The sequence below is a fragment of the Hyperolius riggenbachi genome, chromosome 10 (genome assembly GCF_040937935.1).
Source record: "Hyperolius riggenbachi isolate aHypRig1 chromosome 10, aHypRig1.pri, whole genome shotgun sequence".
Classification (NCBI taxonomy): domain Eukaryota; kingdom Metazoa; phylum Chordata; class Amphibia; order Anura; family Hyperoliidae; genus Hyperolius; species Hyperolius riggenbachi.
In genome coordinates this window covers 74,429,251-74,452,797 of record NC_090655.1, presented here as the reverse complement: position 1 = coordinate 74,452,797, position 23,547 = coordinate 74,429,251, and the positions used below count along the sequence as shown (strand labels likewise).

At 44.8% G+C, this 23,547-nt stretch overlaps 1 protein-coding gene across 5 annotated transcripts in view; it reads left to right on the top strand.

The window, feature by feature from the left end:
* Positions 1–23,547, top strand: part of PCGF5 (polycomb group ring finger 5) — a 147,844-nt gene that overhangs the window by 83,277 nt on the left and 41,020 nt on the right. For all 5 annotated transcript variants that reach the window (XM_068255640.1, XM_068255643.1, XM_068255644.1 and 2 more), the window contains exons 2-5: positions 1,857–2,169; positions 10,726–10,822; positions 19,494–19,549; positions 21,131–21,190. In XM_068255640.1, coding sequence (XP_068111741.1) covers positions 2,058–2,169; positions 10,726–10,822; positions 19,494–19,549; positions 21,131–21,190 — 325 coding nt within the window. In that variant the 5' untranslated portion in view covers positions 1,857–2,057. The remainder of the gene's footprint in view (positions 1–1,856; positions 2,170–10,725; positions 10,823–19,493; positions 19,550–21,130; positions 21,191–23,547) is intronic.

Sequence of the window (23,547 nt, the reverse complement as noted above, 5' to 3'; positions counted from 1 at the left end):
TAAGTTCTCCATAAGCATTTTACACATTTTTAGCAAATTTGTGATCCAGCACTGGATAAAGGGGGGACAGAAGGATGCATAAAGAGGGACGGGGATCAGATAAGGTACAGAGAGTCACAGTGGAGGCAGAGGTACACAGTGGAGGCACAGAGGGAAGGTGGCACAGACTGGAACAGAGGTGACACAGAGGGGGGCAATGAAGGCAGAAGGTAACAGAGGTGACATATTGGGGGACATTAAAGGTACAGGGGACAGAGATGGCACAGTGTTCTGTGGGGGAAGGGGGGTGGGGGTTGAAAATAAAAACCAACACTTACCTGGGGCTTCTACCGGCCCCCTGCAGCTGTCATGTCCCGCGCTGTCCTCCTATGATCCTCGGTTCCCCGCTGCCGGTCCTGGTCTTATATTCGTCTTAACAAGACGAATAATGCACGCTCCCGCACACGTCATCGGGAGCTTACTGCACAGTACGAAGTTTTCTTGTTCTGCACCTGCACAGTAAACTCCCCGGTGACGTGTACGGGAACGAGCATGCTCACGACCGCACAGCCGCAGTCTTATTAGAATCGTAATTAGACCGGGACGGGCAGCGGGGAATGGAGGATCGTTGGAGGACGGTGTGGGACATTACAGTTGCAGAGCCTTACATTCCCACCAGAACCCCTTTAAGAATTGATTTAGGTTGATTTAGGTTAAGAACGAACCTACAGTCCCTTTCTCGTTCATTTAGCGGAGACTACCTACATCTTTGTAGTTCCTGAGCTGTGGATAATAACAAAACGGTAAACCTATTGTTTTATTTTTATTCCTTGTTTGTTGTTGCTCCTGGGTATTTTGATACAGTTTCGATACATCACCTGAATGCTAGTTTTTATCAGCGTTCTAGTGGGAACCATGCCAAAAGCCCAGGGGTCAGCTAAATGGGAGAAATGAAATTAAAAACACCACCTTCTACTAGCTACTAACTGAACTGTTCAGTTAGTAGCTAGTAGAAGGTGAGGTGTTTTTAATTTCATTTCTCCCATTTAGCTGACCCCTGGGCTTTTGGCATGGTTCCCACTAGAACGCTGATAAAAACTAGCATTTTTGCTTGGTTAGAGTAGGACTCACCAGATCGGGGACACTGGCGCAGTTGGTGAGCTTAGATGCGTTAAAGCGTAACCAAGAGCCCCTGTCACTGTTTTCCTGTTGTGTGCTGCAGCGCCCTCTGTGTGTGTATGTATATATATATATATATATATGTGTGTGTATATATGTATATGTATATGTGTATATATGTATGTATGTATGTATGTATGTATGTATGTATGTATGTATGTGTGTATGTATGTATGTGTGTATGTGTGTATGGGCTTGATTCACAAAGCGGTGCAAAGTGTTTGCACGCCTGTGAAAAGCCCTTTATCACGCCTAAACTCAGTTTAGGAGTGATAAGAAGAAACTCGCGCGATCTCCCGCGCGCAAAGTTTTGCGCGCGTAGCGCACCGCGCTGCGCGCGCAGTGTGCCGTGCTTCGCGCGCAGCGTCCATTGAGCCCTATGGGACTTTGCGCGCGCAGCGCGGTGCGCTACGCGCGCAGAACTTTGCGCGCGGGAGCTTCGCGCGAAGAGCAGCACAAATCGGTGATAACTCAGCTTTGCACCGCTTATCACGCATAAAGTCTTTTAGGCGTGATAACTGAGTTATCACCGCTTTGTGAATCAAGCCCTATGTGTGTATGTATGTATATATATATATATATATATGTATATATGTATATGTGTATATATATATATATATATATATATATATATATATATATATATATATATATATATATATAATAATATTTTATTTCTTTTGTTTGTCACTGAACAGGAGCCTGGAGGTGTGACACACATTAAGTGGCCAAAGACCGATTGAGGCAATGAGCATTCTTTTAGGAAGGTTCATCGTGAGGACAGTCATGACATTGATCAAAATGTGAGGAATTCAAGACACCTCAGCGCTTTTCCAGTTCCTGGCCAGCTTCCCCGTCAGGCTGAGCCCAGGGATCGTCTTTCTCCAGGCATCTCGTCAATGGCAGCCCAAAGAAGGCGCATGGTAAAAGAGTTCAATCCTTACCTCACCTGTTATATCTGCAGAGGTTATCTTATCAAGCCCACCACTGTCACCGAGTGCCTGCATACATGTGAGTATGACTTCTGCTAACATGCAAGATTTGCCAAGCATATAAAGGCAGCCATACACTGGTCGATTGCAAACAGATAAATCCCTCTCTGATCTAATCTGATCACAGTGGGATCTATTGGCTGCCCATTACTGCACACAGATTTTGAAACTTTCAGCTTGAAATCTATTCACAACCTGTGGAGCTGCCGTCTGCTCGCCTCCCCCGTGTGCTCTCCTGGCCAGCAGCAATACATTACCTGTCCACTTTTTCCTCAGAAACCAGGAAAAAAAAGTGATTGACTCGCGTATAAGCCTCTTCCCAGTATAGCCTCCTCCACAGTAGCAATGTGTACATCAACTATAAGTCAGCCCCCCTCCTCATAGCCAGATGCGCCCCCAAGGATGATACAGCTGTGTCTCAAGACACCACTAAATGGCATCATAGATATGAGACACAGCAATTGCCGCGCAGGAAGAATAGTTGATCATTGCACAGCTGACACATTGCTTGCACACTCAGCTCCACAAGCCAGGGGACACAGGTAGTCTTGAGCAGCGCACTATGCACACCATGTTGCAGTAGATGGGGGGGGGCACAGACACAGCAGGGAGCCAGCTGGTAAGAGCAGGATCACTAGTGCACGATCCTTACAATCCTGTACCAGTAACAAAACCTGCTCCACCATCTGTTCTGCTCCACTGACGCGCATATAAGCCGAGGGGGTAACTTTTCAGCACATTTTTTGTGCAGAAAAATAAGGCTTATAAACGAGTATATAAGGTAAGACTTATGCTACATACACACTTGAGATAAAAGTCTTTGGAAAAGGCAAGATCACAGACCAATTTTACCCCCTTCCATGTAGTATGAGAGCCATACTCTACACAGTCTATTCTATGGAGCTGCACTCCCCCCATCAGATAAAATCTTTGCAAGATGCTGTACACATTCAAAAGATCATTCTCTGCAAAAGATCTGTTCCTGCAAAAGATCCATTCCTGCAAAATGCATTCATAGTCTATGATATCTGCAGATCCTCATACACACCTTGTTTAACAGTCTTCATCTACATATCTGGCAATCATCTGCAGATCTGAAAATCCATCCTGTTGGATCTGATCTGCAAATGATTGTCTGTTAAGGTGTGTATGAGGTTCTGCAGATATCATAGACTATGAATGCATTTTGCAGGAATGGATCTTTTGCAGATGATGATCTTTTGAGTGTGTACAGCATCTTTGTGTGCAGCATCTTGCAAATATTTTATCTGATGGGGGGAGTGCAGCTCCATAGAATAGACTGTGTAGAGTATGGCTCTCATACTACATGGAAGGGGGTAAAATTGGTCTGTGATCTTGCCTTTTCCAAAGACTTTTATCTCAAGTGTGTATGTAGCATTAGGCATGGGACACAATTGTCTTTCAGTTCTTTTCACATTTTTCTGCACCCATGGGTTTGTATGCAGAAAAAAACGCGCACAATTTTTTCACAGCAGCTAATGTAATTGAAAGAGAAAAGTGACAAAATGTGCAGAATTATCCTGCAGGATGTCAAGGGTTTTTTTTTGTGTGTAAAAAATGCATTAAATGTGAATTGGCCCATTGATTAACCTCCTGAGCGATAATCCCGAGCTGAGCTCGGGGTATATCGCGCAGGAGGATTTCTCAGGCCCTGGTGGGCCGATTTGCATACATTTTTTTTTTGTTACACGCAGCTAGCACTTTGCTAGCTGGGTGTAACTTCCGATCGCCGCCGATCCGCCACTACCCGCCGTGCCGCGCAGCCCCCACCCTCCCCGACCCCTTGCGCAGCCTGGCCAATCAGTGCCAGGCAGCGCTGAGGGGTGGATCGGAAGTCCCTCTGACGTCATGACGTCGGTGACGTCATCCCACCCCGTCGCCATGGCGACCGGGGAAGCCCAGCAGGAAATCCCGTTCTGAACTGGATTTCCTGCTTACTCTGATGGGGGGATGCCGCTGCGCTGCGGCTATCATGTAGCGAGCCCTGGGCTCGCTACATGATTTAAAAAATAGTGCTGCGCCACCTCCTGGGCGATATAATTGTATTGCCCAGAGGGTTAATTTGAGTTCAGTTTAAATCCGTTTTTCTGTGCAGAAAACGTGCCGTAAAACAGGTGTGTCCCTTGCCTTACTGGAGCCTCGTTTTGCTTCTTAGCTCTGCCCCCATGCAGACAATAGCCTCATCCCTCTATCAGATAAAGAAAAGGCAGTGGCCTTTTTCTGCAAGGGGGTGGAGCTACGCAGCAGAACCCGGCTCAAAAGGGACTATGCTAAATCTTATTCATTGTGCAATGTGTCAGAGCATTATAACTTTATCAGATTATTTTAAAATTAAAAACCGTGAACCTATGGAGAGGGAAGATTCTGGATCTCGTAGAACACTCCCTGTCCCCTCTCTGTGCACTAGCTCCACCGCTGCCTGTAAAAGTCTGCGCCTTTGGGGAGTCCTCGGAAGGCTTCAGAAGCACTTGTGTCGCCGAGTGCTTCTGAAGACTGGAACATCCATACTGTGCATGTGCAACCACAGGATGGACACACCCTCTTCAGAAGTACTCGGGGGCGAGTACCACCGAAGCCTTCACAAGGACTCCCGAAGGTGGTCACATAACTTTCCCAGGGATAGCAGTGCACTGATAGCACTAAGGGATTCAGAGCCTTCCCTCTCCATAGGTTTACTTTATTGTTACTTTTAAAGGACCTACTGTTTCAACCGCATTTCCTGAACAGCAGAGTCTAAAGGCTAGTACACACTAGCAATTTTGATTGACCAATGATTGCTCAATTTTACCACCTCCATGTAGTATGAGGGCCAAACAGATTTTCAATTCTATGCAGATTATATAGGTAGATGGTCATACTACATGGAGGTGGTAAAATTGAGCAATCATTGGTCAATCAAAATTGCTAGTGTGTACTAGCCTTAGTATAAGAGCCATACTCTACACAGTCTATTCTATGGAGCTGAACTCCCCATCAGGAAAAAATCTTTGCAAGATGCTGCACACACAGATGCTGTACAGACACAAAAGATCAGTATCTGCAAAAGATCTGTTCCTGCCAAAATCCATTCCTGCAAATTGCAATGATAGTCTATGAGATCTGCAGATCATCATACACACATGATTTAACTGACATTCATCTGCAGATCAGATCCACCAGGATGGATTATCATTTTTCAAAGACTATGGTCTGATGTCTGTATGTGGCCTAAGGGCCTGTTTCCACTACATGCAGAATGGATGCAGAAAAACTGACTCCAATGAATGCCTATGGGCCTGTTTCCACTAAATGCGATTTTTCTGATGCAGATTTTCCCATAGGCATTCTGTGGAGTTCAGTTTTTCTGCATCCAATCTGCGTGTAGTGGAAACAGGCCCTAACAGACAAAATAGTGTGCAAGTGATTAGGGAGGCTGGCTGGTATCTTACTACGTTCACAGTTAAACTGCTGTTCAAGAAATGCTGTTGAAAACCAAGAAAACCCTGAGAACCCCCCATGAGGAAATGAACTGGCCCAAAACCTGTCTGTTCTGTCAGATTTTAACTGCCTACTTTTTTTTTTTTTGCGATAGTGGTCCTTTAATAAATTGCTCTGCAAAGTGGAGAAAAACTCTCTGCTTCCTTTTTTTTTTTTTTTTTGTTTCCTAATTCAAAAGTTGTCAGAATTTTGTTTTCAATAGCTGTCATGTAGGATTTTCCAAATTAGGAATCTCCACTGTACAAAAGTTAGGCCTGGGCCCCAACAGCAGCATTTTTCTAAGCGCTTGTGATTTTTTTTTAAAGCTAATCTAATGCTACTGGAGATTTATTTATTTATTTTTAATCACATTGCTCCAGTGGGATCACACACATAGCATTACAAGCATCTCAAGCACTTAAGCTACGTACACACACACGACAACGATCGTTCGTTGTGAACGACAAACGATCTTTTAATTGACGAAAGAACGACCTAACTAAAGTTAGCTTTTAAAGGTGTGTGTAACGATCTGATCGTTCGTTAAAGCCAGTCAGATACTCACCTAAGGAAAGGGAGGCTCTGGGTCCCATAGCATTCCCTCTCCTCTCCCGGTCCCCGCTGCTGTCCTGACCCCCCCGTAGCGGTATTCGACAGTTTCGGTCAAATACCGCTGTCTCCCGGCCAAAGGGAGGCCTAGGAACGGGAGCCCGAGTGCTCCCGAAGACTGGCCGCTCTACACTGCGCACGCGCCCTCTTTGGCGCCTCCTGTCTTCGGGAGGATTCGGCTCCCGAAGACTTCCGAAGTCCTGTGGGCGTGGGATGAGAACGGAGGAGCCAGCGTAGCACCGGGGGCACCAGGAGAGGAGAGGGATGGCTCATTAGGACCGAGCCTTCCCTCTCCTTAGGTGAGTATCTGCCTTTAAAAAAAAAACTGGGTTATATTAGCTTTAAGGAATGATCCGGAACAACGTCACATACTGTTCCTGGAAGTGACATCATGGCAAGTTCCGCCCGCATGTAACGAACGGTTCAAAACGTACGTTACACTGTAAAACTAACGTTACGTATATTACATTACAGTACAAGATTTCATACTGTAGGTGTGTAGGTAGAGCATTTACATAATAATATAGCGTTGACAAAACATACAAAAATACACTCTGTCCTGTTAAAATGACAATTATGGTATAATCCTGTAGCAATTAACGTGTCACAAGACACATTCATAGAACGAACGTTACATCACGAAAAGCAACTGTTGCACTTGCACATAAATGAAAGGTTCTATTGAGATCTAACGCCTAGTACAAACGACCGTTTTCTAACGATGTACTACTTTTGCAAACAATCGTCGTTTTAAAAAAATCCGCCGAGGCAGATCTTTCGTTTTTAACGATCTTTCTCATCCATCGTTTGACTTGATGATCGTTGGATTTTTTTTTTTTTTAAACGATCGTTTAAAATGATCGGGGAACGATCGTTTCAAACGACTATAGTCGCATGTGTGTACGCACCTTTAGAAAAGTGCTGTTAGTGGGTCCCAGGCCTAAGTGTTATTTTCCCTGTTGTATTTCATGGCACACCATTCACATATTTAAAGTTTACTGAGTAAATCTCCAGGACTTTAGTTTGCTCCTGTCTCTGTGCCAGATGAGTGGCATCCATCACTTTTATTGGTCGTGGCCATAATAAACTGATGAAAAATGACTCTCCTGGGAGAGACTAGATGGATGTTCCAAAAATAAAAGTGAAATCGAAATGTAGAATAAATCAATAAAATGGCTGTTTATAAAGCAAGGAAAGAGACCTCAGCTTTGTACATGTTAAAGGGCATTCCATCCAGTTCAGCTTAAAGTAACACTGAGGCAAAAAAAACCTGTATGATGAATTGTATTTGTAGTACAGATAATTAATAGAACATTTATAGCAAAGAAAAGATATTTTTACTTATATAGCTTTCTTATAACATTGCATAGTTCTCTAATATTTGCAGTTTCCAAACTACTCTCTACATTTTAAACTATGAAAGCGAGCAGAGCCAATGAGCCTTTTAACTTTTCTGCAGTGAAATCTTATCTGAATTTGCCTTTAATTGTTTCTTTGATGTATTAGTGCTTCAGAAAATAGCACTGCCCTCTGACTAAATTAGTTGGAGAGCTCAGAAGTTCTCTTCTACATAGATAACAAGTGAAGTTTAAAGCTGGCCAAACACTAAACCGATTACCCGACGATCGACAGCAGATTCGATCACTGGATCGAATCTGCTGTCACATCATTCACGCTAAACGCTAAATTTCGATCTATTTCGTCTCGAAGTAGATCGGTCCCGTCGATCGCTTTGTGCGGGAAATTACCGTTGATCGCCCGCGGGTAGGGAGCGTATCGCTATCGGCGTACGATCGACGCACATATATATATATATATATATATATATATATATATATATATATATATATATATATATATATATATATATATATATATATATATATATATATATATATATATATATATATATATATATATATTACCTGAAGCTGGCTCCTGGCATCTTCTCCGCATCACCTCCCGGCTCCCGGCTGGCATCTTCTCCGCATCACGGCATCCGTGTATAACTTCCTGTGTCACTGCAGTGACAGCGGAAGTACAAATAGAGGGCGCTCTATTTGAACTTGCGCTGTCACTGGAGTGACAGAAAGTTATACGGGGATGCCGTGATGCGGAGAAGATGCCCGGGACCAGGCTTCAGGTAATGTGTGAGGGGGGGGGGGGGGGGGGACGACAGGCGGCAGCTCAGCAGATGGTGAATCGGTTTCAGGCTGAAATGTATTCACAATCTGTTTGCAGTAAAGGTAGCTATACGATCCCTATCTGATCAGATTCGATTAGAGAGGGAGCTATCTGTTGGTCGAATCTGATGGCAAATCGACCAGTGTATGGCTATCTAAACTCTTCCTGTATGGGAAACAGTACGAGACTCATATCTTTGCTACTAATGTTCTATTTCTTAGTTTCTTCCAGGCCCTTGCAGCCAATATGTTCCTTGTGGCAGCTCTGCTTCTAGCCGCTGGTCGGGGTCTCCGCCGGTGCAGTGGCCAACCTTGTGAAGACGTCCTCTACTGCGCCTGCGCAAGCACCGCTTTCACTCCCACGTGGGCTGGAGTGTTCTACGCCTGCGAAGTAGATCTGTGCCTGCGCAGAACACTCCAGCCCACATGCAAGTGATTGACAGAGGTCGGCCTGCACCGGCAGGAACCCCAGGCCGCCAACTGGGAGCGGAGCTGCTGCGAGGGACATATCGGCTGCAAGGGGCTGGAGGAAGCCCCGGGTAAGTAGATCTGGGATAGCTAAAATGCTTGATGTTTTCTTTAAGACCTCATAAAGCCCTTTCAAGGCAGCCAGAAACTACATTTTGCAATAGATTGTCCCCAATAATAATCACTACCTTCCAGTCTAGCATGCAGATGTTCTTGAGTGGGCACCCCTCAAATGGCTCGGTGCTTCTTACAGTGGCATAGGAAATGTACCAACAGATCCACATCCAAGCGAGAACATCCACGCCTTGGAAATTGGGGCCCTGAAACAATTGTCAGTTTGTACAGATTGTACATTGGAAGCACAATAAAACGTGCTGTTTACCTAAAGATTGCTGTGCTGATATCATTTGGATGTTGATACCAGTCTAAATGGGCAGCTTTTGATATAATGAATTGATTATGTAGTACGGATAATTAATAGAACATAAGAGTTTTATTTTTAGTTATAATATTAAACAAAAAAAAAGCTATACAACATTACATCATTTTGTCATATATTTGCAGTTTACAAATCACATTCTATTTTAAACTATGAAACAGAGCAGAGTTAATGAACCTTTGAACGTCCCTGCAGTAAATCCTTATCTGAAGCTGTGTCTCACTGTTTCTTGGATGTATGTGTTTCAGAAAACAGGACTGTCTTCCAGCCAAGTTGGGCGGAAGAGTTTAGAGAAGCTCTTTTGCATAGAGACTATTTTCTTTGCTACTGATGTTCTATTTTTTTTTAGCTGTACTACACATACAATACAATACAATATATCATAAGTTCCCCCGCCCCCACCATGTCCCTTATACACCGCTTTCTGTCACCACTGCGCCATGCTGTCACCCCCTGAAATAGCTGACATGCAGCTTGATGACAATCTCGAGGGGAAGGGGCGTCCCTTGCAGGAGAGGCATTCCTGCAAAATGCAGTGAAATGTGATTTATCTTGATTTTATGTAACTGTGCCTTTACATCTTCCTGTGTCAGGCCTCTTTCAGATGATCGGCTGAACTGCGCGCTTGTTGGGCAATTCAGCGTTCCATGTTCAACCCAATAGCACCATTCGGTTTCACTTTAACCTTCCTGGCGGTAACCCCCCCCCCCCCCCCCCCCCCAGACCCCGTGCGCTGCCTGGCCAATCAGTGCCGAGGGGTGGATCGGGACTCCCAATGACGTCGGTGACGTCATCCCGCCCCGTCGCCATGGCGACGGGGGAAGCCCATTAGGAAATCCCGTTCTTTGAACGGGATTTCCTGATCGGAGATCGCCGAAAGCGATCGAAGCGGGGGGATGCCGCTGAGCAGCGGCTATCATGTAGCGAGCCCTGGCCTCGCTACATGATTAAAGAAAAAAAACTGCTGCGTTGCCTCCTGGCGGAATTTTTCATACCGCCAGGAGGGTTAAATACCGTTGCATGGCATTGGTTGTAACACCATGTGTGTCAGCGCATGACACGTGGGAGTGTTACCCGGCGGCAGACAACTGTCTCGTCTGAGCACGGCTGTTGCTAACAAGCGTCCGGCTGGTGCAGGAAAACGGCTGCCTGTCTGAAAGAGGCTTTAGGCAATTCATGCTGAATGAGGTAGACTGCGAACAACCCAGAGCTGTATTATGACACAAGGGCATCACCTTGGTAAAGAAAGCATGCATTTAAAATTTTAGCTTTAGCTCGGTCTTCCACAATCAAGTTCCCTGACTGATCATTTAATATGTCCGCAATGCTCTTATTACTGTCTTATATGTTTATTTCATTTGACATGCTTTTACTTAGACTCTGTTTTATTTTTCCCCAGTTTGTAAGACCTGCATTGTCCAACATTTTGAAGAGAGCAACGACTGCCCCAAATGTGGAATTCAAGTGCATGAAACCAATCCTTTAGAAATGTTAAGGTAAGGTTCAGCCTCAGCAGGCATGTCTCAGGCTGTTAACCTCCCTGGCTTTATGATTATTTCCAGATTTAGGGTCTAAAAGCCGTGCAATTTTTTTTTCCACAAGCTTTTAGACCCTAAAAACAAGAAAAAAACATACCACCAAGAGATCTGCAGCAGCTCCTGCATATAACTCACTCAGGCACGGGATTACCGCTCTGGGCTGCAGATTTGGGAACGAGGCCCTTTCGTATTACCATCTGAGACACATTGCTGGAATAGCTCCACCCACTTCAGGTTATATAAATGTAGAGTTATGTACTCGGCGTAGATTACAGAATCCTAGATCTGGGAATCATTGCAGCTTCGATTAAAACTTCACTGTTCGTTTCATCCTCAGCAGTACAGACAGATCCAGTGTGCAGATGGCCTGACAGCTGGTTTGTGGGTCTACCCGCTTCGGCAGAGGCCACAATCCATATTTGTGTATGGTCTTTGACAATGCGGGAGAACCCACAAAAGGGTTGTCAGGCCATCTCTGCACACTGTAAGCTGTAGCTGTCTGTTGTTGAGAATGAAATAAAGGATTGTTTTAATTGAAGCTGGACTGGTGCCCGGATCTAAGATTCTGTTATCTACGAGAAAGTGTGTGTGTGTGTGTGTGTGTGTGTGTGTGTGTGTGTGTGTGTGTGTACTTTCTGGATTAAAGGGGAACTTCAGCCTAAACAAACATACTGTCATTAAGTAACATTAGTTATGTTAATTAAAATAGATGGGTAATATAATCTCTTACCCACCCTGTTTTAAAAGAATAGGCAAATGTTTGTGATTTCATGGGGGCAGCCTTCTGTTTAGTTGAAAGGAGGTGACGAGGAGCATGAGACACAGTTCCAACTGTTTTGTGTCCTGATCACCCCTCCCAGCAGCATGCTCTAGGCTTTAAAGAGGAACTCCAGTGAAAATAATGTAATAAAAAAAGTGCTTCATTTTTACAATAATTATGTATACATGATTTAGTCAGTGTTTGCTCATTGTAAAATCTTTCCTCTCCCAGATTCACATTCTGACTTGTATTACATGGAGACATTGTTACTGTGGGCAGATTATGGAGCTGTTTCTAGCTGGTCTGGCTTTAACAGACAGCTATTTCCTGTCTGAACATTGTTACATTGTGACAGTTTGCCCAGAGTACCGTACGGTACCAGAGCCTCTTGTGGGAGGGGTTTCAGCACAAAATCAGTCATACAGCGCCCCCTGATGGTCTGTTTGTGAAAATCATTATTTTTCTCATGTAAAAGTGGGTATCAGCTACTGATTGGGATAAAGTTCAATTCTTGGTCGGAGTTTCTCTTTAAATCTCACATTCAAAATAAAAAAAATAAAAATTTGCACCAAAACAGCAGTACGATAACAACAACATCAGAAATCCCATCATGCTTTGCACAGCATCAGGTAAAATGCCCGGGCAGTTTTCTTCTGTGCAGCTAAAGTGAGGCTTGGCTAAGAAAAACAAAGTACCGATGCTGTGAAACTGTTAAAGAAATGCCAAGCCTTTTCAGTGCTGCCGAGTAGATTTTTAGTCTGGAGGTTCACTTTAATGATCACTTTCTCGTACATAACTGAAGCTGGGGTGGTGCCTGGATCTAGGATTCTATTAAAACATAATCTTTTATTTCATTCTCAATAACCTAGACCGATACAGTGTGCAGATTGCCTGACAGCTCTTTGTGGGACCTTCAGCACCGTCAGAGACCATACCTAAAATTTGTTTGTGGCCTCTAACGAAGCAGGTAGACCTGCAAAACGGCTGTCAGGTCACCTGCACGCTGTAAGATGTATCTGTCTGTATTGCTGAGGATGAAATAAAATCTAATCTATGATTCTTTTATCTACGAGAAAGTGGCCGTTAACGCAGAGCAAGCACAGCCACACGCCTGTATTCCCTCAATCGCTGACGACTCCAAATGTTTAGTGCCAACCTATCTGTTTCTTTTTATGTAATATGTAGTTTGCTAGTGCTTCAGCTGTCTCAAACAGAGAAATGCCAACTATCACGTCTACAGTCTATAACAGAAAGGTTGGGTATTCCCATACACACACACACACACACACACACACACACACACACACACACACACACACACACACACACACACACACACACACACACACACACACACACACACACACACACACACACCCTATATAGACACACACACACACACACCCCTATATAGACACACACACACACACACCCCTATATAGACACACACACACACACACACACACACCCCTATATAGACACACACACACACACACACACACCCCTATATAGACACACACACACACACCCCTATATAGACACACACACACACACACACCCCTATATAGACACACACACACACCCCTATATAGACACACACACACACACACCCCTATATAGACACACACACACACACCCCTATATAGACACACACACACACCTCTATACACACACACCTCTATACACACACACCTCTATACACACCTACACACACACACCTCTATACACACCTACACACACACACCTCTATACACACCTACACACACCCACACCTCTATACACACCTACACACACACACACCCACACCTCTATACACACCTACACACACACACACACCCACACCTCTATACACACCTACACACACACACACACCCACACCTCTATACACACCTACACACACACACACACCCACACCTCTATACACACCTACACACACACACACACACACACCCACACCTCTATACACACCTACACACACACACACACCCACACCTCTATACACACCTACACACACACACCTCTATACACACCTACACACACACACACACCCACACCTCTATACACACCTACACACACACACACACACACACACCCACACCTCTATACACACCTACACACACACACACACACACACACACACACACACACACACACACACACACACACACACACACCCACACCTCTATACACACCTACACACACACACACACACACACACACACACCTCTATACACACCTACACACACACACACACACACACACACACCTCTATACACACCTACACACACACACACACACACACCTCTATACACACCTACACACACACACACACACCTCTATACACACCTACACACACACACACACACACCTCTATACACACCTACACACACACACCTCTATACACACACACACACCTCTATACACACCTACCTCTATACACACCTACACACACACACACCTCTATATACACCTACACACACACACACACCTCTATATACACCTACACACACACACACCTCTATATACACCTACACACACCTATATACACACCTACACACACACACCTATATACACACCTACACACACACACACCTATATACACACCTACACCTACACACACACACACCTATATACACACCTACACACACACACACAGCAAAACGGCTGTCAGGTCACCTGCACGCTGTAAGATGTATCTGTCTGTATTGCTGAGGATGAAATAAAATCTAATCTATGATTCTTTTATCTACGAGAAAGTGGCCGTTAACGCAGAGCAAGCACAGCCACACGCCTGTATTCCCTCAATCGCTGACGACTCCAAATGTTTAGTGCCAACCTATCTGTTTCTTTTTATGTAATATGTAGTTTGCTAGTGCTTCAGCTGTCTCAAACAGAGAAATGCCAACTATCACGTCTACAGTCTATAACAGAAAGGTTGGGTATTCCCATACACACACACACACACACACACACACACACACACACACACACACACACACACACACACACACACACACACACACACACACCCCTATATAGACACACACACACACACACCCCTATATAGACACACACACACACACACACCTATATAGACACACACACACACACACACACCCCTATATAGACACACACACACACACACCCCTATATAGACACACACACACACACCCCTATATAGACACACACACACACACACACCCCTATATAGACACACACACACACACACACCCCCCTATATAGACACACACACACACACACACACCCCTATATAGACACACACACACACCTCTATACACACACACCTCTATACACACACACCTCTATACACACACACCTCTATACACACCTACACACACACACCTCTATACACACCTACACACACCCACACCTCTATACACACCTACACACACCCACACCTCTATACACACACACACACCCACACCTCTATACACACCTACACACACACACACACACACACACACACACACACACCTCTATACACACCTACACACACACACACACACACACCTCTATACACACCTACACACACACACCTCTATACATACCTACACACACACACACACACCTCTATACACACACACCTCTACACACACACACCTCTATACACACACACACCTCTATACACACACACACCTCTATACACACACACCTCTATACACACACACACCTCTATACACACACACACCTCTATACACACACACACCTCTATACACACACACACACCTCTATACACACACACACCTCTATACACACACACACCTCTATACACACACACACCTCTATACACACCTACACACCCACACCTCTATACACACCTACACACCCACACCTCTATACACACCTACACACCCCTACACACCCACACCTCTATACACCCACACCTCTATACACCCACACCTCTATACACCCACACCTCTATACACACCTACACACCCACACCTCTATACACACCTACACACACACGCACCCACACCTCTATACACACCTACACACACACACACCCACACCTCTATACACACCTACACACACACACACACACCCACACCTCTATACACACCTACACACACACACACACCTCTATACACACCTACACACACACACACACACACACACCTCTATACACACCTACACACACACACACCCACACCTCTATACACACCTACACACACACACACACACACCCACACCTCTATACACACCTACACACACACACACACACACACACACACACACACACACACACCTCTATACACACCTACACACACACACACACCTCTATACACACCTACACACACACACACACACACACACACACCTCTATACACACCTACACACACACACACACCTCTATACACACCTACACACACACACACACACACACACACACCTCTATACACACCTACACACACACACACCTCTATACACACACACACACCTCTATACACACCTACCTCTATACACACCTACACACACACACACCTCTATATACACCTACACACACACACACACCTCTATATACACCTACACACACACACACCTCTATATACACCTACACACACCTATATACACACCTACACACACACACCTATATACACACCTACACACACACACACCTATATACACACCTACACACACACACACCTATATACACACCTACACACACACACACACCTATATACACACCTACACACACACCTACCTCTCTCTTTTCCACGGACAGTTAATGGGCAGTGAAATGCCTCTCAAACTCACAACTGCTTGCTACTGCCTGTTCACTGCTTCCTGGCAACTACTTACTGAGCACACAGTTCAACTGCCCATGGAAAAGAGGCCTTAGGGCCCTTTTCCACTAGCAGTCGCTAGCGTTCGCGCTGAACGCTAGCGATTGCTGAATCGCAATTCCGTCGTTTTCCCGACGTTTGCGGCCGCGATTTTGCTATGCTATGCACTGCATAGCAAAATCGCGGCAAAAGTCGCTCCGCGGCGCGATCGCGATCAAGTAAAAAACGAATCGCGGTAGTGGAAATGACCTACCGCGATTCCTATGTTAAAAAGCAAACCGTAGCGATTGTAAAATCGCTAGCGATTTGCGGTTTTGCGATTCAGCTAGCGCAAACGCGCTAGTGGAAAAGGGCCCTTAGGGCCTTTTTCCACTACACAGCTAAATCGCAAATCGCTAGTGATTTTTAAATCACTAGGGTTGTTACTTTATCATAGAAATGATGAGAAGTATTTTCCACTATAATGATTCGATTTGGAAATCGCAATCGCTTTCTGGAGCGACTTTTAGAGTGATAATGCAATGCAAATGAAAAATCACAATCGCATAACTGAATGAAAAATCGTTATCGTTGTGATTTGTGATTGCGATTGCTAGTGGACAAGGGCCCTTACTGATGCCAACAGAGATTGGGGCTCAATCCTTCCAAGTGACTGTTTTGGGCGGAGTCCTGTTTTCTTTTGCTATGGAGGCGGACAGATTGGGAGGAGTGAGGAGGGAGAACAGTGGACAAGGCTGGCGTTCAGAAAAGATGATCTGGCAGTCTGATTCTCTTGCCAGTGCATTGGAAGGGATCAGGAATCACCATACACATGCCAGATTCTTAGCAGCCATGGCCCAAGAACGTCTGTCTCAGCTGAGAACAACCTTGCAGGTTTACAAGGATTTAAGGGACTTGAAGATATGCTCAGGGTACTCTCTAGTGACATGTAGCTATAGTTAATAATAGGCCAGGGGGTTCTCTACCTATTAGTCATGGCTTATGGTGGTTATCTGAAAGTTCCCCAAGATTTCCCAATGTTTTCACTGTGGGGTTTACTTTCTATGTATTTCAGTAGTTTCAGAGATTAGAGGAGATGTAAAAAGGCTAAGAGAAATTACAGAGCGCATGGGGAGGCTTTTTGTGTGGGTGTGCAAACACATCTGATTACAGGTTAGGGATTCAAAGTTCATTAGGTCATCATAACTCTGTGAGAGCTGAATAAATTCATAGCAGTGAAGTCAGAGTTGTGTTTTACACTTACATCAGAGACTTCAAAACTCAGACGTTAAAGAAAACCTAAACTGAAAAAAAAGGTTCCTGGGGGGTACTCACCTCAGGAGGGGGAAGCCTCTGGACCCTATTGAGGCTTCCCCCGTCCTCCTGTGTCCCACGGCAGTCTCTCTGCAGCCCCCGGGAACGCACAGCCGACAATTTGTCGCGCTGTGCACTATTTACCTTTTCTGGCTCCAGCGAGGGCGCTGTTGCGGCTCTTTCCACAGAGATAGGCGAAAATAGCCGATCTCCGTCGGGTCCGCTCTACTGCGCAGGCGACTTGCGCCTGCGCAGTAGAGCGGCCCGACGGAGATTGGCTACTTTCGCCGATCTCTGTGCAGAGAGCGGATACTGCGCTGGAGCCACGGAGGTAAATATTTATATCGCCGCCACTCCGGGAAGATTTTCGCCGCCGCTGTGGGACGGAGGAGGACGGGGGAAGCCTCAATATGATCCGGAGGCTTCCCCCACCCGAGGTAAGTACCCCCCAGGGGAGTTTTTTTAGTTACAGATTTTCTTTAAATTATTATTAAAGTGGACCTGAACTCTTGCACAGGACAGAAGTAAACATATAGAAATGCACCATGTATATATTTAGTGAGTTTAGCATGTCTAATGCTCCCTCACCTGCGTTAAATCACAAGATGTAGTTTGTTCTCTCTCGTGTCACATGATTGCTACGGCAGATAAGCTCATTTAAAAGCACAGGCTGTTTACAATATGTCTGCTTCCATGAACCAGGAAGTAGAAACAGTGCAGATTTTAGGATTTGTATCACCTGTAACAAAGATTTTTTTTTTTTGTTTAAAGGTTATTATGCTGTTGTGCATCTTTTTAGAGCAGAGAGGAGTTCTGAGTTCAGGTCTGCTTTAAGTATTTATATAGCCCCAACATCTTCGGCATTGGTTTACAGAATATAGTCATGTCACTGACTGATTTAGAGGGGCTTACATTCTAAGCCCTACCATAGTCATCTGCCCCTCAAAGTCTAGGGCCAATTTTAGGGGGAATCCAATAAACTTATCTGTATGTTTTGGGATGTGGGAGGAAACCGGAGTGCCTGGAGGAACCCCACATAATCTAGGGGAGAACATACAAACACTGTCCAGAGAGTGCCCTGGCTGGGATTCGGAATGGGGACCCAGCGCGGCGGCTATCCATTACACCACCGTGCTGCCCAAAATAAGATTGTCGTACTCCAGGAAAATTCTGTTTAGAGTTACCTATAAATGTATCATCACTTAAAGGATACCACAACTGAAATGTGACATAATGAGATAGACATGTGTATATACAGCGCCTAGCACACAGATAACTATGCTGTGTTCCTTTTTTTCTTTCTCTGCCTGAAAGAGTTAAATATCAGGTATGTAAGTGGCTGACTCAGTCCTGACTCAGACAGGAAGTTACTACAGTGTGACCCTCACCAATAAGAAATTCCCCTTTTTTACCTCTTTCTTGCTCTCAGAAGCCATTTTCTGCTAGGAAAGTGTTTTATAGTTGGAATTTCTTATCAGTGAGGGTCACACTGTAGTCACTTCCTGTCTGAGTCAGGACTGAGTCAGCCACTTACATACCTGATATTTAACTCTTTCAGGCAGAGAAAGAAAAAAAGGAGCACAGCATAGTTATCTGTGTGCTAGGCACTGTACATACACATGTCTATCTCATTATGTCACATTTCAGTTGTGGTATCCTTTAAGATTTACTTTGAGTCCATGATCTGACTGCTTAATCTAGTCGGCACTTTTTAAATTATTTAGTTGAAAAAGGTCATATACAAATAACTGAACTCTCCTTTTGTATGCAGGTTAGATAACACACTTGAAGAAATCATATTTAAATTAGTTCCAGGACTTCGGGAAAGTAAGTATTAGTTTTCATTGTCATGTGTGAGATGTAGGACCTTATTCAATACACATTTTCTCCTAGGTGATACTTTCACAACAAGAAAATACTCAGAATAATGACAGTACAGTACTTTTTACCCACTTTTAGGGTTTTTTTGTTTTTTTTTGTTTTGTTTTCAATTGCAGAGTGCTGAAAATGTTAAACAAAAAGATGAAAAATGATCTCCAAGGAGAAAATTGATGAGAAACGGAGGCCCGTATGCAATTCACTTTTTCTCCTGAGTTTTCTCCTGGATGATATTTTACCAAATGCCTTTTAAATCACCAGCCAGCAAGAAAATACTCAAAATAAATTTGTTAGTACTTTTTTCATAAAGTTTTGGGTACTTTTTCAATTGTAAAATACTTAAAACGGAACTGACACTGTATAAAAAAATAAGTTTCACTTACCTGGGGCTTCTGCCAGCCCCCTGCAGCCGCTCTGTGCCCTCGCAGTCCTGGAGCGATATTCTATTCCTTATTACCAAAGGGGGATCCAGGTGTGGACTGGTTGACTCCCTGGTATATCTATTACTTTGCGGTAGAGCTGAGGGATCACTTTTCTTGCTCCGATACTCTATTCCCCTGCCGCAGCTCACTTTTTTTTTTCCAGTAATGGAGGTCGACTCCTAAGTTGACCTCCATTGTGCTTTGGCCACGTGTGTCCTAGTACGTGTTCCTGTAGCCAGGAGCGTCCTGTGCAGGTGCAGTACGAGAAAATCTCTACAGTACACGTCCTGCTACGGTAGTGTGAACGAGGAAGCACACGGCCAGGGCTGTGCAGGCGCAGTTCCCCCGAACTGTGCGAAGTGAAAGTGAGCCGCGACGTGGGACCAGAGCATTGGTGAGTGGCTGCGCGGGCACAGGTGGGATGCAGGGGGCTGGCAGAAGCCCCAGGTAAGTGAAACTCTAATTTTTTTTTAACAGTTTTAAAGTTCACCTTTTAACCACTTGAGGAACTTGGGCTTAAACCCCCCTCTAGTGACCAGGCTATTTTTCACTAATTGGACCACTCCAGCTTTAAGACCTTGCTGCAGGGCCGTACAACTCAACACACAGAGCTTTCTGCCGGTGGGCTCTGATCGTTACTGGAGTGTTTTTTTTTTTCGTTTTTTTTTAAATATTGTTTTTCTTTTTTAATAAATATTACACTTTTTTTTCTATTTTTTTTATCCCTCCCACCGCCAGCCATTCAACACGATCAGCTTTCAGTACATCGCTGCCGTAGATAACCGTCTAACAGTCTCCTAGCCGCTGGGAGACTGATGACGAAGCGGAGCTCCCTCTTTCAAGTGGAGATGCGCGTGCCGCGCCGATCTCCTGCAAAACCCCGCCCCAGGACTTGATGCCAATTGGCGTTAGGCGGTCCTGGGGCTGCCGCCGCATTTACGCCAATAGGCGAGACTTTGTCGTTAGGTAGTTATTTAAAACAGAATATGAAAATGTATCTCCTAGGGGATAACTCAGGTGAAAAAAAATAATTGCATATGGGCCAGGGAGTTTAATAAGGGCCATAGACTTTCTGCCTTGAGTCTAATCTTTGGTCACTGTTCTGCAGGAGAAGAACATCGAGAATCTGAATTCTGGAAGAGGAAGCGTCCGAAAGAAAATGGAGAAGGTATGTTATGTAGCTACTGCTATTTTCTCTAGACCTGTATTAGTTTCCTATACTACAAAGTGTATTGTATAATTGCAAAGAAAATGTGTTCACTTTTCATGAAAGAGAAAAATGGTAGAATTTCAAAGTTGACAAAAAAATCTTATTGATATTGTGCGGGAATGTGCTTTAACCACTTGATGACCCACCCTTTACCCCCCCCCCCCCCTTAAGGACCAGCGCTGTTTTTACTGATCTGTGCTGGGTGGGCTCTGCAGCCCCCAGCACAGATCAGGTAGCAGGCAGAGAGATCAGATTGCCCCCCTTTTTTCCCCCCTATGGGGATGGTGTGCAGGGGGGGTCTGATCTCTTCTGCCTGCTGGGTGTTGCGGGGGGGGGGGGGCACCTCAAAGCCCCCCTCCGCTGCGACATTCACCCCCCTCCCTCTCCTATCTCTCCCTCCCGGTGATCCGGGCTGCACAGGACGCTATCCGTCCTGTGCAGCCAGTGACAGGACGTCCCCTGTCACATGGAGGCGATCCCCGGCCGCTGATTGGCCGGGGATCGCCGATCTGCCTTACGGCGCTGCTGCGCAGCAGCGCCGTACAAATGTAAACAAAGCGGATTATTTCCGCTTGTGTTTACATTTAGCCTGCGAGCCGCCATCGGCGGCCCGCAGGCTATTCACGGAGCCCCCCGCCATGAATTGACAGGAAGCAGCCCCTCGCGCGAGCGGCTGCTTCCTGATTAATTAGCCTGCAGCTGGCGACGCAGTACTGCGTCGCTGGTCCTGCAGCTGCCACTTTGCCGACGCACGGTATAAGCGTGCGGTCGGCAAGTGGTTAAGAGGCAGTACATTGGACGGTCCTCACATAAGGTTCCTAGGTGACCCTCTCACTTAAAGGACAACTGAAGTGAGAAGACTGTGGAGGCTGCCATGTTTATTTCCTTTTTACCCATACCAGTTGCCTGGCAGCCCTGCTGATTTATCTGGCTGCAGTAGTGTCTGAATAACACCAGATACAAGCATGCAGACATTTATCACTAGGGTGGACAGTGGAGAGGCAGTCAGATGCGGTTTCACAAGGCCAATTCCAGATCGATTTCAGCATGAAATGTATCGGGAATCAGCCTGTGGTGTATGGGCAGCTGACGGATCTCTTATCAGGTTCGACTAGAGAGAGATTTCTTGGTCGAATCTGTCCATACATCGCTAGATGTATGGCTACCTTTACTCTCCCAAGTAATGAAAACACTAAGGCTGGCTTGTATGAATATTTCAGGCATAAATACGCTTTTAGAGCAAATTGTGTGTTTGTGTTTTTGTTTTTATAGCCTTTCTTTAGACCTGCTGTTGAAGCTTCTAGGTGGGGAATACTATATTTTTGTTCTACATGCATTAGTCTTGTTGCTGTGTATAGCAGCAACGCGCTGATATGACAGGAAAGATGTGGGCTTTATTATAATCTGAGTTATGAGATAATAGCTTGTACTTTTGTAGATCAGGAAGTGTTCACTTCCTGAAGTGAACCATGAATATGGTGTGTTTTGCCGCTGCCTAATATAAAATGTGAACATCAGGAAGCCAATTTTCTGGTGAATATTTTTTAATGTTGCTTTTGACTTTGCAACTTTTGAGTTCAGAGTAAACATTATGTCATGGTGTCTCAAATCTTCTTTGCTCTTGGTAAATACAGACTCATAAATACAGCTATATTCTTAACAATTCCGGACCAGTGTGGTTGAAGTCTACGTCCTGCTTGCGACTGCGTGGCTCTGACAGGACGTAGATTTCAACAATGGTCACCGCGGGGCCGTCAATCGCACCGCCCTGTCCCCGCCGCACCCCACTCACCCTGCTGTCAGTATGCCAGTACGGAAGTAGTTAAGCAAAGCTGTTGTAGTTTTGTATTTTTTTTTCCTCGTGGTATATATGTAATATTGATGTAGTACACCCTACATTATCATTGTATGATTATTTTTTTTGTGTGGATTTGCTTTCTGGGCAGTATAAGCATTTTATCACTGTTGCCATTTTTTTCAGTTTTTTTTTGTTTTTGTTTTTTTTTGTTCCCGTTAAGATTGGGCATATGTCATGCCTTGTTGGACAGAGCAAACATTAGTGTTCAGATTCCAGGACTGACAATCTTTTCATTAGCTTGTGTATTATCGCAGACCTTGCACTGAAAATGTAGGAATTTATTTCACATGCACATTTTTGATTTACATTTTTTTTATTTAGCGACAAACTAGAGAAATTTTTTTTTTTTTAATTTCTACCGTTTTTTTTTCTCCAGCAATATTCTATGTACCGTATATTCCGGCGTATAAGACGACTTTTTGAACCCTGAAAATCTTCTGCAAAGTGGGGGGTCGTC